General features: G+C 44.7%; 4 protein-coding genes across 4 annotated transcripts in view; 2 read left to right on the forward strand and 2 right to left on the reverse strand.

Annotated features, from left to right (window-relative positions):
- LOC118239329 (zinc finger protein 805-like) overlaps positions 1-20,098 on the forward strand; it is a 573,173-nt gene that overhangs the window by 127,022 nt on the left and 426,053 nt on the right. The window lies entirely within an intron of this gene.
- LOC100762104 (olfactory receptor 5) lies at positions 550-1,491 on the forward strand. The gene has a single exon (XM_027430822.1). The coding sequence runs from the start codon at positions 550-552 to the stop codon at positions 1,489-1,491; it is 942 nt and encodes a 313-aa protein (XP_027286623.1).
- Positions 5,572-6,510, reverse strand: LOC100761814 (olfactory receptor 5). Its single transcript, XM_027430823.1, has one exon. The coding sequence runs from the start codon at positions 6,508-6,510 to the stop codon at positions 5,572-5,574; it is 939 nt and encodes a 312-aa protein (XP_027286624.1).
- LOC100762403 (olfactory receptor 5) lies at positions 13,945-14,889 on the reverse strand. The gene has a single exon (XM_027430826.1). It carries the CDS (start codon positions 14,881-14,883, stop codon positions 13,945-13,947), a length of 939 nt encoding a protein of 312 aa, XP_027286627.1. The 5' UTR covers positions 14,884-14,889.

Raw genomic sequence — 20,098 nt, forward strand, 5'->3', positions numbered from 1 at the left:
AACAACCAACAAAAACGAAATATTCACAATGGCTAAGGGCTCTGTGAGGATAGATATCACTTGGTTTCATTCTTTTCAGAGTTTATTAGTTTATATCACGTGTGTGATTGCTTTGCCTCCATGGATGTCTGTGTACCACAGGTGTGCCTGGCGCCCTCAGAGGTCAGAAGGCACTGCATCACTGGAACAGGACTGACAGATGGATGTGAGCTGCCAAGCAGGTGCTGTCAGTCAAACCCAGGTCCTCTGCCAGAGCAGCCAGTGCTCTTAACAGCAGAGCCATCTCTCCAGCCCCCTCACCTCTGTTTTACCGACACAGCAATGGAGACTCGAAAAGGTTGGCTGTCTTGCTTAAAATTGCAGACTCAGTAAATTCCCGCGTGTGTCGATTTCCCATTTCTGGTTTTGCAGTTTCCCAGTTTCTCCTCATTGCTCCACCTGTCACAGATCAGCCCCTTGCTAAGCCGATGCAGCTCCGAGAAGGTTTAACATAGATGCCTTTACACTCCAGAACAAAGTCTTTATAAATCCATTTCTTTCTTCTCTTAGATGGAGAGATCTCTGCAGCTGATCAATAGGTCCACTGACCAGGATTTTATCCTGCTGGGTTTGTCTGCCAGGAAAGACATCAGGGATGGTCTGTTTGTTATTTTTCTGGCCCTCTATCTGCTGATCCTCATAGAGAATACTCTAGTCATCTACCTCATCTGCAGCCACCACGAGTTACTCCACAAGCCTATGTACTTCTTCCTGGGTAACCTCAGCGGCCTGGAGATGTGCTATGTGTCGGTCACCATGCCCAGCTTGCTCATGGGCCTGAGGTCTAGCCCTTGTCACGTGTCCTTCACATCCTGCATGGCCCAGTTGTTTTTATTCATTTCTTTCATTGGCACCAAGTGCACCCTCCTGGCCTCCATGGCCTATGACCGCTACGTAGCCATCTGCCGCCCCCTGCACTACCCGCTGCTCATGAGGCCCCAAGTCTGCTGGGGACTGGCTTTGTCCTCCTGGGTGGGAGGACTGTCGGTCTCTGTGATCAAGACCACTTGCATCGCAAGTCTGTCCTACTGTGGCCCCAATGTCCTCAACCACTTCTTCTGTGACGTCTCTCCTCTGCTCAACCTGTCCTGCACCCACGTGGTCCTCATAGAGCTGGTCGACTTCATTTCCGCCATCGTCGTCTTCTGTGGGTCATTGCTAGTTGCTCTGGCCTCTTACGTGGCCATCGGCAGGGTGCTCATCCGAATGCCTTCAGCTGCTGCGAGCCGCAGAGCCCTCTCCACCTGTGCCTCCCACCTCCTTGTGATGGGCGTTTTCTACTCTGTGGTCCTCTTCATGTATTCCAGGCCCAGGCGTATCAAATCCGCAGACCTCCACAAGGTGCTGTCAGTCATCTACACAGTGGCCACGCCCATGTGTAGCCCAATCATCTACGGCTTGAGGAATAGGGAGGTCCACGCGGTGCTGAAGAAAGCCCTCCATGTGTGCTGAGATTCTTGGAAGAGTTTGAAAGAAAATCATGACCAAATACACAGGAAGAAATTTCAAAAGCAGAGAGAAACACGGCAGAAGTTTCTGGACCACTGTACCAAGAGACTTCTTTTATTTTTATTTTTATTTTTATTTTTATTTTTATTTTTAGAGACAGGGTTTCTCTGCGTATCTGTTCTGGAACACACTCTGTAGACCAGGCTGGCCTTGAACTCCTGAGTGATGGAATTAAAGGTGGGCTCCACCATGCCCTGCCTAAAGAGACTTTACACCATGATCAAATCAACTTGGGGAGGAAAGGGTTTATTAAGCTTACACTCCCTCATCACTGTTCATCATTAAAGGAAGTCAGGGCAGAAACTCAAGCAGGGCAGAAAGCTGGAGGCAGGAACTGGTCCAGAGGCCATGGAGGGAGCTGCTTACTGGCTTGCCGTCCATGGCTTGCTCAGCCTGCTTTCTTATGTAACCCAGAACCACCAGCCAGAGATGGCACCACCCACAATGGCCTACATCCTCACCCATCAATTACTAATTAAGAAAATTCCCTGCAGGTTTGCCTACAGCATGATTTTTAAAAATATTTTTTATTTAAATTAGAAACAATCTTATTTTTACATATCAATCCAAGGTCCCTCTCCCTCCCATCCTCCCCTGCCCCCCCACCAGCCCCCATCCCATCCCTCTTCTGCTCTAGAGAAAGGGTGAAGCCTTTCATGGGGGATCATCAAAGTCTGTCACATAATTTGGGGCAGTGTCTAGGCCCTCCCCTGTGTGTCTAGGCCGAGAGAGTATCCCTTTATAGGGAATGGGCTCCCAATGTCCATTCGTACACTAGGGATAAATACTGATCTACTACCAGAGGCCCCATAGATTTCCCAGGGCTCCTAACTGACACCCACATACAGGGGGTCTGTTGGTTTCCAAGCTATCAGTCTGGGGTCCATGAGCTCCCCCTTGTTCAGGTCAGCTGTTTCTGTGGGTTTTCCCAGCATGATCTTGACCCCTTTGCTCATCACTCCTCTGTCTCTACAACTGGATTCCAGGAATTCTGCTCAGTGTCTAGCTGTGGGTGTCTGCTTCTGCTTCCATCAGCTACTGAATGAAGGCTCTAGGATGGCATATAAGATAGTCATTAGTCTCATTATCGGGGAAGGGCATTGAAGGTAGCCTGGACACTATTGCTTAGAATCTTAGTTGAGGTCATCCTTGTAGATCTCTGGACATTTCTCTAGTGCCAGATTTCTCTTTAAACCTATAATGGCTCCCTCTATTATGGTATCTCTTTTCTTGCTCTCTTTTGTTCTTCTCCTGACTCAATATTCCTGTTCCCTCATCTCTTCCCCTCCCCTCCTCTTCTCCCCTTGTCTTTCTCCTAACTCCCTTTCCCCTCCTCCCATGCTTCCAATTTGTTCAGGAGATCTTGTCCCTTTCCCCTTCTCCGGGGGACCATGTATGCCTCTCTTAGAGTCCTCCTTGTATCTTGCTTCTCTGGAGGTGTGGGTTGTAGGCTGGTAATCCTTTGTACAGCACAATCTTAAGGAGGCATTTTCTCAATTGAAGTTTCCTCCTCTTAGATGACTATAGCTTGTGTCAAGTTGGCGTAAAACTAGCCAGCACAGGAAGGAAGAAAAGGAAGGAGGAAGGGAGGGAAGAAGAAAGAGGAAGGAAAGGAATATCCCCCAAAACAAATGAAAATAGTTGTGAACAAATATTGACCGAGAAACATAACTGTTCAGTAAACACCAGAAATATGGATATCCTGTCTCTCTTTCATTTGTTTTTGAGACAGGGTTTCTCTGTGTGGCTTTGGAGCCTATCCTGGCACTCGCTCTGCAGACCAGGCTGGCCTTGAACCCACAGAGATCCACCTGCCTCTGCCTCCCTTTGCTGGGATTAAAGGCTTGTGCCACCACCACCCTTTCTCTTAAATACAAACTTGAGAGAAAATTATCATTTATTACTTGTGTCCTAATACACACCTGCTACATAGATCTGTATGTAAAACAGTGAACAAAGCATGTGTACAAGAATGGTTTCAGTGTGGTTGCTTTGGCAGCACATCTGCTAAAATTGGAACGATACAGAGAAGAATGATTCCTGCAAACTGTGACGTTTCGAATAAACATTATGTAAAAAAACATTTGAAATGGTTGGAAATGCCTCAAAGATCGTCTTGAAAATTATTTACATTTAAAACATACATTTGTGAAAAGATACCTATCACTCAAAGATTAAAGTGGATCTGTGGTTACTGACATGGGGGAAGGTATCCTGGTAGGTGACTGGGTGGAAAACAGACAATTACAGGACTGTGCCAGTCTAATGAGATGATAATGGCAACGATAGTGACGGGTGGTAATTATTTACAACCAATATGCACCTAGGAAGGATTCTGAAGGGATACATGATACAGTTAACAGTTGAGAGAAATTTTTAGTTAATGAACAGGACCATAGGAAACTCATATTTTCTATTTTATATGCTTACCATTTTGCATTAAGTTTGTAGTAGCTTTGTAACAACATTAAGTAAGTTGGCAGGCATCCATGGGCATCTCTTTAGATTTTAAAAAATAGTAACTGAAGAGTGACTATTATTGTTATTTCAAGTAAACCAATTTTCTCTGAGTTCTTCCAATGCAAAAAACTTCATTTAAAATGCTGCTCTAGGGGCTGGAGTGATGTCTCAGCGGTCAAAGGACTCGATTTCAGGTCCCTGCTATCCACATCAGGTGGCTCACAACCACCTGTAACTGCAGCTCTAGAGATCTAGCGCCCTCTTCTGGCTCTTGTAGTCATGCACACACGCATCACACACACACACACACACACACACACACACACACACACACACACACACACACCTTAAATGAATCTATTAAAACATCACAACAACAACTGTTTACCACAACAGACAGAGAGGATATTAGAGCTGGAATGATGGGGAGTGCTGGGAAATGCTGTCTTCTGGATGTGACAAGGCCATTGCACTAGTGAACTCACAGAAGCTCTGGTTATCAGCACAACAGCACAATATCAATCCTGTCAATAATTGCAGTGTGGATAGGGTAGGGGTGTGGGAAGGAGCTAGGCTCCTTCCTTAGCTGTGGCGCTATTGGCAACTGATGCCTGTTAAAGGAAAGTAAGCCGTTTTTCTTTAGGGGTGTGAACCCTGACAGGTAGCTCATGCTGATTTGAGCAGTAGTTTGGAGTAGAGGATTAATGAGGAGCACATGAAGGGAGAAAGACACAAGGAACTTGAGGGGTTGTGTTGGTCAGTGTGAGCAAGACACACTCTATCCATGAATGCACTTATCAAAGAACAAATAGAAATATTTTTAAAATTTTTTAAAAATGGTATTCACATTGGTTGGAGAGATGAATCAGCGGTTAAGAGCACTGACTACACTCACACAGTGGCTCACGACTGTCTCTAACTCCAGTTCCAGGGGATTCAATGCTGCTTTTTTGGCCTCTGTGGACAAAATCCACACATATGGTGTACAGTCATACATGAAGGAAAATACCCATAAACAAATAATAACAATAATGATTTTTAGCAAAATAAAAAAATATTCATGGCTTCATTAGACCAAAGATTTCCCCAAAGCAGAATCAACCCACATGTCCACCAACTGGTAAATGAGCACACAGAATAGGCAGCATTAATACAACATAATGTCATTTGGATACAGTCAGAAATAAAGTACTAGTTAATGAGGCAATGTGTACAGCTTTCAAAATACATCAATCACAATAGCCACGTATGGCATAAACCTCTTACCATACAAGATCCAGAACTGATGAATCTACAGAAACAGAATATAGGCTGTTAGTCTACTGGGGTGTGGAGTAGTTGAGTGGTGGGCATTAGGAGTGATTTCTAACATGCCTTGGTTTATCTTCAGGGCAAATAAAATGACAGTGGTGGTGATCATGTCATTGCAAGCAAGTTAAGAAGAAAACACTGTGTTGTATGTGTTTAAAGGTATAATTTATGCTATCTGAGTTGTACTTTAATAAAAAAATAGATAGTGGTAATTTAAAATCTCTCTCCCAGGACTAAGTCATCTGGTCGACCTCAGGACCAGTGCATGGTTTTGTAGAAAGCTGCTTGGACCTCCTTGTTCCTCAGACAGTAGATGACTGGGTTGCACAAGGGGGTGACCACTGTGTAGATGACAGACAGCATCTTGTTGAGATCCATGGCTTCTATGCGTTTGGGACGGGCATAGATGAAGATAGTGACTGAATAAAAAATGCCTACTACTATCAGGTGGGAGGCACATGTAGAGAAGGCCTTGTAGCGGGCAGTGGTAGAAGGCATGCACAAAACTGTCCGACCGATGGCCACATAGGAGGCCATGGTCACGAGGAAGCAACCCCAGAGGATGACAATAGCCGAGATGAAGTCTACCAGTTCTGTGAGGGCAACATGGGTACATGACAAGTTGAGCAGTGGGGAAACATCACAGAAGAAATGGTTGAGGACATTGGGGCCACAGTAGGATAGTGTGGCGATGCATGTGGTCTTGACCATAGAGACCAGGAGCCCACCCAGCCATGAAGACAAGGCTAAGCCCAGACAGACCTGGGGCCTCATGAGTAGTGGGTAGTGTAATGGGTGGCAGATGGCCACATAGCGGTCGTAAGCCATGGAGGCCAGAAGGATACACTCTGTGCCTACAAGAACAATGAAGAAGAAGAGTTGTGTCATACAGGCTATGAAGGAAATGTGATAGAATCCATTCCACAGTCCCATGAGCAAGCTGGGCATGGTGACTGACACATAGCACATCTCCAGGCAGCTGAGGTTGCCCAGGAAGAAGTACATAGGCTTGTGGAGCTCGCTGTGACTGCAGACGAGGTAAATAATGAGAGTGTTCTCCAGGAGCGTCAGCAGGTAGAGAGTCAGGAAGACAGCAAATAGAGCATCCCTTATGTCCAGCCTAGCGGACAAGCCCAGCAAGATGAACTGCTGAACCCTGGTCATGTTGGCCAGCTCCAGGGATCTCTCCATCTGTAAACAGACAAAGAAGATTGTTGACATTCCATCCCTGGTGATACACAGTGATTAAAAAATCAGGGAGATGTTCATAGTGCTTGGAGATCCCCTACATGTACGGCAGTTTAAAGATTTATGGGGCATGCGTGAGCATCGTATCTCACTGAATCTGAGACTTCATCCAGAGCACCCAAGAGTTGGGATAATCATGCTCTGGATCCCCGAGTATATATTATAACCAAACAAATGAATCAGTGGGTAGTAGGTTGCTCATCTGAATAAAAAATATTATGGGCCTTGCTAGGTGTGGTAGCTGTTTAATCCCAGCAGTTTAGAGGCAGGGGCAAGCGGATCTCTGAGTTGAAGGCTCGCCTAGTCTATACAGTGAGTCCCATGTCCATCAGAGCCTTGAGGTGTGACTGTGTCTTAAAAAGATATGAGCCTGGAAGACAGATCAGTGGATAAAGTGATTGCTGACTAAGCATGAGAATATGAATTTGAATCTGCAGAAATCCTATAAAGTCAGATACTGTGGTGTGTGTCTGTAGTTCCAGCACTTCTATGGCTAGCTGGGGGCTAGAAACAAGAGAATTCCCAGGATCCCTAGGGCCAGACAGACAGACTTACACACTGACCAACAAGTAACACATTTAAACAATGTTTTGACAATGAGGACTGACACTTTAGGCTGTATTCTGACCTCCACATTCATGCCTGCACATGGGTTGCACACACACACACACACACACACACACACACACACACACACACACACACAGAGAGAGAGAGAGAGAGAGAGAGAGAGACAGACAGATAGACAGACAGATAGAGATACACAGAAAGACACATATCACAAAGACAAAAAATTATACTTTGTCAATTTTGAAAGAAGTGTGGTTCTTTTGGCTCTGTTTTCTTTCAGTAACTCTCTCTCTCTCTCTCTCTCTCTCTCTCTCTCTCGCACACACACACACACACACTAGGTACTCTATAACGCTGAGAGCAGGGTAATATTCTCTTTCTCTCTTTCCTTCTCATTCCTCTGTCTCTCCTTCTCCCTTCCCCCTCCTCTTCTGCTGCTCCTGATTTTCCTGACTCCCCTCCTTTCCTTTGTCTCTTCCTCCTTCCCTCCACTTCTCGTCCCCCTCCTCTTTTTCCCCTCCTCCTCCTTCTCTTCTCTTTCTCCCTTCTCCTTCTTTTTGATTATTTCCAGAACATTGTAAAAATCCTATCCTTACTCTTGCTTTTTTACAAGAAAGACACTGTAGACAAAATGCTCAAATGGGGCCCAAGAGATCACTGAGTACAGAAAACTGCTTGCTACTACTCCTGACAACCTGAGTGTGATCCTTGGCACTCATGTGGTGGAGAGAGAGAACATATTCCTGCAAGCGGTCTTTTGACTTCCACACACATGTCATGATACAAGCACACACACACACACACACACACACACACACACACACACACACACACACACACACACTTATCATTAAAGATTCAAACCCAATTAAAATGGCTTGCTCTAAATCATACAGCCAACAAGGGAAATAGGGAAATGGGATCAAATCTCTGGATAATTTGAGCCCGTGTCCAGTCACACACTGTAATTGTTATTTCCTGGTCAGCATCGTTCTGAATGGTAGTAGCACAACTGTTAAACTCCATAGTACTAAGAATAATCATTATTTCTTAAGCCAGTGGTTCTCAGCCTTCCTAATGCTGTGACCCTTTAATACAGTTCCTCATGTTGGGGTGACCCCCAATCATAAAATCACTTCATTGCTACTTCATAACTGTAATTTTGCTACTGTTATGAATTGTAATGTAGACATCTGATATGCGACCCCAAAGAGGTCACAAACCACAGTTTGAGAAACACTGTCCTAAGCTCTTACTTGGGTCAAAGTCTCTAATGAGAAGAATTTTAACCCTTTAAAGCATTATGGACCTCAACGAAGAAGACTTTACCATCACAACAGCACAGGATTGAAAAGTAACATACCTAAGACAGAGGGGATGGAGTAAGTAGAGCTGGTTTACACACTGGGCTCTCACAAAATCAAACTTCTGGATCTTGGCATCTTAGGTGCTGGGCGGTGAGTGAAAGAATATAGAAAATATAGTGTATATCTACACAGGGGTTTTAGTTTTTCATTTTTTAATTTGAATTAGAAACAAGATTGTTTTACATGTTAATCCCAGTTCCCTCTCCCTCCCCTCCTCCCCTACCACGCCCTGCCAACTAAAACCCTACCTATCCCATACCCTTTCTGCTCCCCAGGGAGGGTGAGGCCTTCCATAGTGGGTCTTCAGAGTATGTCATATCCTTTGGGATAGGGCCTAGGCCCACCCCCATGTGTCTTGGCTCAGGGAGTATCCCTCTATGTGGAATGGACTCCCTAAGTCCACACCTATGCTAGGGATAAGTACTGAACTACTACAGGAGGTCCCATGGATTTCCCAGGTCTCCTCACTGACACCCACGTTCCTGGGGTCTGGATCAGTCCCATGCTGGTTTCCCAGCTATCAGTCTGGGGACCAAGAGCTCCCTGTTGTTCAGGTCAGCTGTTCCACACAGGGGTTTTAACCAGTCATAAAGTAAAATGAAATAAGGATTGCAGAAAAAAAATGGTTGGAACTGGAGATCACCATGCTAAGTGAAATCACTACTGGATGTTTTCTCTCATGTATTAAATTTAGGAATACAATGTGAAGGAGGACACAGTTGGAGAGGAGTAGGGAGGGGAGCCAATGAGAAACAAATTTTGCTTTAAAAAGTCCACAGTGAAACGGAATACTAAAGATGTATGAGAACACCCAACAGGAGGAAATTATTTCGTAGGTCCAATAGGTGATGATTTTTGTATTCCCCTTGCTCTAGCAGATGATGCCACACCCATGCACACTTGAGTAGCACTAACTGGACTTTAGGAGAACATGCAGTTGGTGGGATGGTATGCTGGGTGGGTCACAGGCTCACAGGCAGAGGGTAGGGGTGGATATGATCAAGACAGATTCGTGCACAAAATTTAAAAAAAATAAAAAGAACCAAATTTAGAAAAAAATGTTTAAATGGAGTCCCTCTGCACAGGTAGGTAACTCTCCTTGAAGCTGAAGATTAAAGATAAAATAAGAAAGTGAAAGGAATATTAAGAACATGGGACAGGGAAAGCATGTGTCGGGGGCTGGGAAGGCAGTAGTAGAGAGGGGGAATATTATCCAAATAGATTACATGCACGCATGGAAGTGAAATGCCAAACTCAGTGCTTTGGATATTAATTTTTAATAAAAGTTAATCAAATTTTAAAATCCTATATTATGTCTGCTATTCCTTAATACATTTCAGAAATTAGCTTTGGTCAAATTTTCACCTTATGGGTTTAAATATCGACTCAGACAAACTAATGAGAACTCGATAATTTCTCTTGCCAAAGTTTCATAAGAAAGATGATACTCTTTCTCAGAACCTTCATGGTAGAGGTGTGTGTGTGTGTGTGTGTGTGTGTGTGTGTGTGTGTGTGTGTGTGTGTATGGCTGGGGACTGGACCCAAAGCTTGCACATGCTAGGCTGGTTCTCAACCATTAAGCAGTGTTTCCAGTTCTTGAAGACCGTCAGAAAAGTTCACTCTGTCTTATTACCAGTGGTGTACACCTGTGCTTTGTCTTAAATAGGACCCTTCCATATTTGGACAGGGGTTGATTCTGTCTGTGTTTCTAAACACGAGCATCCCATTAGCTTGGGTTTTTATCTGGTGGTAGGTCCCTCAACAAACTTACACAAGCACTCTCAAGAGTTAGGTTCCAACTCTCTGCAGAGGGGATTCTGCTTGCTGTCGAAAAGAGAGTTCTTTACCATCCAGACTCAGAACTGAGGCCAAAACTCTGAAGAGTCTGGCAACAGCATCCCTGCCAAGACTTCCAGCTGTGCCCTCTCCACCATACGGTTTCCCCCTCTTTTCTGGTTCTGCCTTTGAGTTTCATTCTGTTCCCCTTTACACCAAACCCACTCACGGCTCAACTCCTCTATGATTCTTTTTCTGGGAAACCCTTCCTTTCTAACAGATTGAAATACAGCACAAAAAAACCATAAAAATCATACAAACATCTACCAGTCACCCCAAGTGTCCTACCTCATCAGGAGAAACAGAAGACACACCCAATTGCATATAAACGAACCACTCACAGTATCTATACTAGATTCAAAATGATGTGGTGTGTAGCCTTCTTCTGTCTGGTCTCCAGAGGGATACTAGCCATGATGATTTCCCAAATCTGTGCCCTGGGAAGGCTACTAATTCTCTTCAAGCATCAACTGTATGTTTTTCAAAGTGAGAGAAAGTTATCCACTCTGATGAATGTCATTTCTCTGCCCCACAAAGGAGGGAGAAATATTTTATTACAAGCCTTTACTGTAAGACTTGACCTCATAAGTTAAATGGGGTCTTGTCTTAAATAAAATCCAGAGTTTTTTCTCAATAAGACTATTGGCTAGAAGTCTTCAGTAGTCATTAATTCTTCTCCATTCCACAAATTCTTATGAAGGAAGGCTTTGAGCAGAGAGAGCAGGACCCAAGAGCAATGGATACATTGCCACCTGAGAAGCTGAGTTTTTTGCATCAACATGTTTGAAAACCTGGAACTCCTATGTGTCTCTAGGAATGGCTTCCTTCACAATATCCACAAACAATATAAAATATCTTGGGGTAACGCTAACCAAAAAAGTGAAAGGCCTGTACAGCAAGATCTTTGAGTCTTTACAGAAAGAAATCAAAGAAGATATCAGAAAATAGAAAGATCTAACATGCTCTTGGATAGGTAGAATCAACATAATAAAAATGGCAATCTTGCCAAAAGCAATCTATAGATTCAACGAAATCTCCATCAAAATCCCAACACAGTTCTTCACAGACCATGAAAGAACAATACTCAATTTTATATGGAAAAACAAAAAACCCAGGATAGCCAAAACAACCCTGTAAGATAAAGGAACCTCCGGAGGCATCACCATCCCTGACTTCAAGTTCTTTTATAGAGCCATAGTCCTGAAAACAGCTTGGTATTGGCATAAAAATAGACAGATAGACCAATGGAATCAATTGAAAATCCTGATATTAACCCACACACCTATGAACACCTGGTTTTCAACAAAGATGCTAAATCTATACAATGGAAAAAAAGATAGCACCTTCAACAAATGGTGCTGGCACAACTGGATTCGGACATGCAGAAGATTGCAGATTGATCCATATCTGTCACCATGCACAAAACTTAAGTGCAAATGGATCAAAGATCTCACCATAAATCCAGCCACTCTGAATCTTCCAGAAGAGAAAGTGGGAGATACCCTTGAACGAATTGGCACAGGAGACCACTTCCTGAACATAACACCAGTAGCACAGACATTGAGATCTACAATTAATAAATGGGACCTCCTGAAACTGAAAAGCTTCTGTAAGACAAAGGACACAGTCAGTAAGATAAAACGACCACCCACAGAATGGGAAAAGATATTCATCAACCCCACATTGGACAGAGGGCTGATTTCCAAAATACACAATGAACTCAAGAAGCTAGCCACCAAAACACCAATCAATGAAATTAAAATGTGGGGCACAGAACTAAATAAAGAATTCTCAACAGAAGAATCTAAAATGGCTGAAAGACACTTAAGAAAGTGCTCAAAATCCTTAGCCATGAGAGAAATGCAACTCAAAACAACTCTGAGATACCACCTCACACCTGTCAGAATGGCTAAAAACAAAAACACCTATGACAATCTATGCTGGAGAGGATGTGGAGAACAATTGTGTTTTATACAAGTTTTTTTCTATAGCCAAGCATATATACTTGTTATTACATACACGTAATTCCGGAACTCCAAGGCTGGCTGAGGTGGAAGGACCCCAAGTCTGAGGGCAGAATGATCTTGACTAAAGAAACAGCATATTCTTTCTGCTGTTCTTTGTATTGGTTTTTAGATAAGGTCTCACATATCCCAAGCTGGCTTTGAACTTGTTATCTAGTGGAAGATGACCTGAGCTTATGATTCACCCTGCCTCTATTTCCCAAGAACTGAGATGTCAAGTGTGTGCCACCACTCCCCCTTTCAGGTAGTGTCTGGGTTCAAACCCAGGGCTTCTGGCCTGTTAGGCAAACACTTGACCACCTGAGCCATATCCTCAGCCCTGTCATTCCTTGTTTTCTCACCTCCTGGATGAAGGTAGATAGGTACAGGTCCTTTCTTGCTGGTGCTGAACCTGGAGTAGGCTCTGGTGGTGGACAGATGGAAGCAGTTGGCCCTAAGGAGGTGTCGCCAAGGACTGGAGCCTTTCAGTACAGCTTGGGAGAGGCTGTCTTTGGTTTTGAGCAAGCACACACACACACACACACACAGAGGAGAGAGAGAGAGAGAGAGAGAGAGAGAGAGAGAGAGAGAGAGAGAGAGACCTGTGTCTCTGCTCTGGAATGTCTCCGTCCCTGAGTTGGCTATACTGTGGGAGAAGGCAAGAAAACAAGCTTATACCAGCTCTCTAGACCTGAGAGGATTCCCTGGTCCCTGCGGATTTAGAAGAAACGGAGAAAGAAAAGATTCAGAGAAGACAGAAGGTAAGGATTGACACATGAAGTTGTCCCATGACCTCCACACACACGGTAAAGGTATGTGCATGTAGACACCCACACAAATATAGGCGCACAAAGGAATTTTGTTCCACATTTTACTTGGTTTTTAAATTTAATATACATATGAGTTAGGTCTATTTTCATGGTAAAACATATGGGCTGGAGAAATGGCTCAATTGTTAAAAGCATTCAGTGCTCATGCAAAGGACTCAAGTTCAAGTCCCAGCATCCAGGTTGAGTGGCTCATCACAGCTGGTAACTCTTCCCCAGGGGACTCTGATGACTATGAGTTCTGTGTGCACCTGCTCTCTCATGCTCACACCCCACACATAGACATATAAGTGTATACATAACCAAAATAATAAAAATAATATTTAAGACACGACTTTTTTACTGTTTCATATTATCTCTTACAATTAAACTGTTATTATATATAAATATATTTATATTTAAATCGATTCTCTTTCTTGTTGCAAACAATGACTCGGTAAACTTTTCATTTTTGCACAGTATCTTTCTATCCTCGTGGACTTTTACAGGCTCACTTGATAAATATTTATTAGCCAATTATCAATAAAAATCACAGCACTGTAAAATATGCACCTGTGAGTGAATCTAAGCGTACAAAAATACGGGCGAGCAAATATGCGTAATTACTCATGAGCTCGGTCATTTTCTCTTATTGATTTTTCTCTTAGTGATTTTTATGGGCTGAACTCCTCGGGAAGATATTTTCTATAGGCTTTAGTTAATATTTAAAGGTTACTCATATCTGGGCCATGAAAGATTTGAAGGAAGGCGTGAGAGGTTCATGTATAGAAATGGTCAAGGCCAACGGAGAGTCTTCCTCAGCACAGTGTGGACCTCCTTATTTCTCAGACAGTAGATGACAGGGTTGCAGAGGGGTGTGACCACCGTGTAGATGACAGACAGCACCTTGTTGAGGTCCATGGACTTGATGCGGCTGGGGCGGCAATAGATGAAGAGAGCTGCTGAGTAGAAGATACCCACCACCAGCAGGTGGGAGGCGCAGGTGGAGAAGGCCTTGCGTCTGGCGGCAGCTGATGGCATTCGGAGAACGGCCATCCCGATGGCTGAATAGGAGGCCAGGGACACCAGGAGTGTGCCGCAGAAGATGACAATGGCCGAGATGAAGTCGACCAGCTCTGTGAGGGCCACGTGGGTGCAGGACAAGTTGAGCAGGGGGGAGACGTCACAGAAGAATTGGTTGAGGACGTTGGGGCCACAGTAGGACAGGCTGGCGATGCATTTTGTCTTTATTGCCGAGACCACCAGCCCACCGAGCCACGAAGACAGGGCTAAGCCCAGGCAGACCTGGGGCCTCATGAGCAGCGGGTAGTGCAGCGGGCGGCAGATGGCCACGTAGCGGTCGTAGGCCATGGAGGCCAGGAGGGTGCACTCTGTGCAGATGAGAGAGACGAAGAAGAAGAGCTGGGTCATGCAGAGTGTAAAGGAAATATGGTAGGGCCCCGTCCACAGCCCCACGAGTAGGGTGGGCATGGTGGCCGACACGTAGCACATCTCCAGGCAGCTGAGGTTACCCAGGAAGAAGTACATAGGCTTGTGGAGCTCGCTGTGACTGCAGACGAGGTAGATGATGAGAGCGTTCTCCAGGAGCGTCAGCAGGTAGAGAGCCAGGAAGACGACAAACAGGGCGTCCCTTATCCCCAGCCCTGTGGGAAAGCCTAAGAGCACAAATTGCTGGACCCTGGTCATGTTGGTGACCTCGAGTGACGTCTCCATCTGTGGAGAGCAAATGGCATCACTCATGAACAAGCACAGTGGCATCAACTTGCGCGTTCACATTTCCTGGAGACATCGGTGGTGCTGGCAGCTGTCCCGAAAGGTGGAGTGGTAGCTAATTTCTGAAAGAGACTCCAACATGGTTCCTGTTTGTATTGGTTGCCTCTCTTGTGGTCATGAGGAAACATCATGGCCAAGGCCAGTTAACGAAGACAGAAAGAGCCTACTCTACCTCAAGGCTCCAGGGGGGCGTAAGAGCTTTCTGTGGTGGGAAAACATGGCAGCAAGAGCGTGAAGCGGAGAGCACACATCCTCAATGGCAAACAAGAAACGGACGGCAAACTGGAAGTGGACTGGGCTTGTGAACTCTGGAAGCCCACCCCAGTGACGTACTTCCCCCAGCAAGGCCACTCCTCCTAAGTTTTCCCAAACAGCGTTACCAATGAAGTGGTCACATAGCTCAGTCTACGGGAGGAGATGTCTTTCATTCAAAACTCCATACAGGTTCCCTAAATCTATAAACACACACATGCTCTCTCTCTCTCTCTCTCTCTCTCTCTCTCTCTCTCTCTCTCTCTCTCTCTCTCTCTCTCTCTCTCCCTCTCTCTCTCTTACACACAGTCTCACCCTCACCCTCTCTTACACACTTTCTTTCTCTCTCACACACACACTCTCACACACATAGTCTCTCTCACACACTCACACACACTCACTCTCTCTTACACCCTCTGTTTCTCTTTCTCTCACACTCTCTCACACATACTCTCACACACTCTCACACATTTTCTCTCTCACACACTCTCTCTCACACACTCTCACTCTCTCTCTTACACCCTCTTTTTCTCTTTCTCTCACACTCTCTCACACATACTCTTTCTCTCACACACACACTCTCTCACACATACTCTCTTTCTCTCTCACATACACTCTCTCACACACATTTTCTCTCTCACACACACTCTCTCACACATACTCTCTCTTTCTCTCTCACACACACTCTCTCACACATTTTCTCTCTCACACACTCTCACTCTCTCACACACTCTCACATGCACACACACACACTCTCTCTCACACACACTCTCTCACACATACTCTTTCTCTCACACACACACTCTCTCACACATACTCTCTCTTTCTCTCTCACACACACTCTTTCACACATTTTCTCTCTCACACACTCTCACTCTCTCACACACTCTCACATGCACACACACACACTCTCTCTCACACACACTCTCTCACACTCTCTCACACATACTCTCTCTTTCTCTCACACACACACTCACACACATTTTCTCTCTCATACACTCTCACTCTCACACACACACTCTCACTCTCTCTCTCACAATACTCTTTCTCTCACACACACATTCTCTCACACTCTCTCACACACACTCTCTCACACATACTCTCTCTCACACACTCTCTCACACACATTTTCTCTCTCACACACACTCTCTCTCACACACACTCTCACTCTCTCTCTCACACATACTCTTTCTCTCTCACACACATTCTCTCACACTCTCTCACACACACTCTCTCACACACATTTTCTCTCTCATACACTCTCACTCTCTCACACACTCTCACATGCACACACACACACTCTCTCTCTCACACACACACACTCACGCGCTAAAATGTAATTTTTAAGAGGGGTCTGCAATATGATCGGTGGGTAATATGTGTTCCACCAAGCCTAATGAACTCAGCTCACCCTCTGAGCGCCACATGATGGGAGGGGGGCCTGACACTTTTTAGACCTGGCAGGAGTAATGTCTCCAGCGAAAACAAGAAAGAGTGACATTTACCTGTTGTAATAAATGAAGCAGTGAATGCCGAGCTCTGTACCAAATAAGAAACTAGATCCCTTTTATGTATGTGTTGTAATTAATGGCATCTGCCTAGATGTTTTTTATGTCATATTTTAAAATTTCATTTTCCATTCCAACCAAAGTTCTCCCTCCCACCCAGCCCGCACCCACCTGGTTCCTCCCACCCAAACCCCACCCCCAACCACTCCTCCCAGCAGGTAAAGGCTTACATGGGGAGTCAACAAAGTCTGGCATAGTAAGTTGGGGCAGGACCAAGCCCCACCCTCTGCATTAAGGCTGAACACATATTTACACAAACACACAAGAAATAATAATCATTGTGTTGATGGCCCATTATATAATATAACAAAAGTAAATAAAACCATACAAAGAGAAGAGAGATATTTTCCAAAGGGGGGGAAAATCTAACAGTCTTGTCCACTCTTGACTTAAAGATGTGACTACATTTCTGTGTGGAGTTTTAAAAGGAAATTAAAAGCCATCTAGGCGAGCTCAGCAGGCTCAGGATCTTTCCCTGGGAAGAGGGGAGGGAGAGGAGGGTGCCATTGGGATGTAATGTATGAGAGAAGAATAAATAAATAAAATGAAGTAAAAGAAAAAAATGGCAAAGGATAATCACACCAAGCAGTAGCACGAACACTGCACACCTAGTTCTATTTTATTTCTGAGAGTTGATTGTTGTTCTAGTTCTTTCCATGTGCGCCTCTCTGTATTTCCATAAAATCTCCATGGAGATATGACTCCCACCATCTTTGTTGGTGAGGGAGTGGCTTCAGAGAAATAAACAACTTCCTTAAAACACAGAGAGAGCCACACTGCTAGAGCTGGGACCCATTTTGTACTCCAAGGCACACATTCCCCTTCCACACCCTGGTGCCTTTTCCCTTCTTTAGTTCCTGCAGAATTTCCAGCGTTCAGACATTGACTTAGACAAACTAGTGTGAACATGGATTATTTTTTAAACCCCATCTTCTTAAAATTGACACAGACTCTGCATTTGAATATTAGAGGTGGAAAGCATTTTTTTGTGTGTTTTGGTAGTATACACTCTTTTTTTTTTCTTTTGTGAGACAGGATTTCTCTGTGAAGTCCTGAAAATCACTCTGTAGACCAGGCTGGCCTTGAACTCACAGAGATCCACCTGCCTCTGCCTCCTGAGAGCTGGGATGAAAGGCGTGCGCCACCGCCAGCACCACTCAGTCTTACTCTTTTATTTTTAAAGATTTACTTTTATTTTTAATTAGGTGCTTGTTTGAGGGTATGTGGTCTTGTGAGTGCAGGTGCCCAAGGAGTCCAGAGACATTGGACCCCTGCAGCTGGAGTTACAGGTGGTTGTGCACCATCCAATGTGGACGTTGTGTTCCCTTCGAGAGCAGTGCATGCTCTTGACCCGTGAGCCGTCTCTGCAGCCCATACTACCCTTAAAAGTCACTACATTCTAGTGAGTGTCTTGGGTCTGCGTGTGTGACCATGAGTGGAGGTCAGAGGACAGCTTGCACGGGTCTGTTCCTTTCTCCACTCTGTGGATCCTAGGAATTAAACTGACATCATCAGTTTTGGTGGCAAATGACTTTACCCACAGAGCTGTTTAGCCACCCTCCAGTTGTATTTATTCTTTGAGAATTTCATACATTTATACAATATTTTTTGGGAGGGGAATGGGGCAGTGGCAGTGGATGAGCCAAGGACACATTGTCCTCCAGACTCATTGCATGCGACAGTTGCAAGTGTGAACTGGCTGGAGTTGGGACAGCATGCCTAAGACCTGTGTAAGCTCAAGCTGGGCAAGCTCCCGACAAGAAGAGGAGAGTTGGGCATGAAGTCTCATCCCCAGGAGAGGAGCTGTTGGCAACTGGTGGCTTCTGAGAAAGGAGGATTCCGTTTTTGTTAAGAGTGTGGGTCCTGGTAAGCTGACCATGCTCCAGTAGAAGGCCACACATAGAAAAATGCCTGGGCAAAACCGATTAGATTTAATTGGTATAAATGAAAATGGGTGAGTAGGAGTATCTATGGGAGGAGTTGGGAGAGGGGTGGATATGACTAAAACATTCTCTGAAGTTCTCAAGGGACTAATACATATTTTAAAAATAAAAATAGACTTTGGAGACAAATAGAATTCTCGAAAGAAGAAATAGAAATGGCCACGAGGTATTTTTTAAAAAAAAATGTTCAGCATCCTTAGTGATCAGAGAGATGTAAACTTAAACTACTTGGAGATTTCATCTTACCCCAATCAGAGCGGTTAAGACTTTCAATTTTATTTTATTGTTTTGCAACAAACGCTGTCATGGCAGTGAGGAAAGGGAAACACTTGTTTGCTGTTAGTGAATGTGTTAACAAGAAATCAACGGGGAGGTTCCTCAGAAGGAGACGATTAGATCTGTCATAAGACACGGCCATACCTTTCACAAGGTTTCTACATCCTACTACAGAGGTGCCTGCTCACCCAAGCTCACTGATGCTCTATTCACAACAGCCAAGGAAAGGTTTTGAGACAGATCCTCTTGGAGTCTGAGGAGCAGGAAGTGTGAGAAACACTGGGCAGGTAAACACTTGGTGGGTGGCATGTGTGGTGGCATGCTCCTGTAACCTTCGCCCTGCGAGTGGAACTAGAGGATGGATACCCGGAGCTCCCTAGCTGGACCAGCTAATTGGTCGTCTCCATGTTCACCTAGAAAACGTGTCTCAAAACTCAAGTTGGAGAGAAATAGAAGAAGACACTCGGCATGGATTCAGACTTACATAACACTTATCCGGTGTACACACACACACACACACACACACACACACACACACACACCTTCACAGGTTGATTAATGGGTGACAGAAATTGTCTGCATTTTCAAGAGCATGTGAAATGGTCTCCTCCTCCTTGGTCCTTCCCCTCCACTGAGCTTGTTTACACCCTACTCCTGCCAGTATCTGCCTCTGATCTTGTAGTACCAACTCCACACTCTCCTCTTGTGTGGGTCCTTTTTGTGGCTGCACAGTCTGATTGATGACCCAGGAGTACTTAGGTTTCCCTATATGACTGTGAGAATGGCTGTAAGAGTACCCCCAAAGGGCCACCACAGCACCCTGAATCCAAGAGCTAGACCATGTGAAAACTGATTCAACTGAAAATACATGTGTGAGCCTGTGCCGTCTTCCAACAGCTCCTCTGCGTAGTAAGGGAATAGAGTGATGAATATGAATGAGTCCAGTCCCTACAGGAGTTGGGGCCATGGTGCTTTCTGTTTACTTCCTTGAACATTTCATGCCTCAGTATTCTATTTTTCTTTTCAGTAAGGATACCAGAAGCTAAAGAGATGGCTCAGAGGTTAAGAGAACTTACTGCTTTTGCAGAGGACTTGAGTTCAGTTCCTAGTACCCAT

This window comes from Cricetulus griseus, chromosome 9 (genome assembly GCF_003668045.3).
Source record: "Cricetulus griseus strain 17A/GY chromosome 9, alternate assembly CriGri-PICRH-1.0, whole genome shotgun sequence".
Classification (NCBI taxonomy): Eukaryota; Metazoa; Chordata; class Mammalia; order Rodentia; family Cricetidae; genus Cricetulus; species Cricetulus griseus.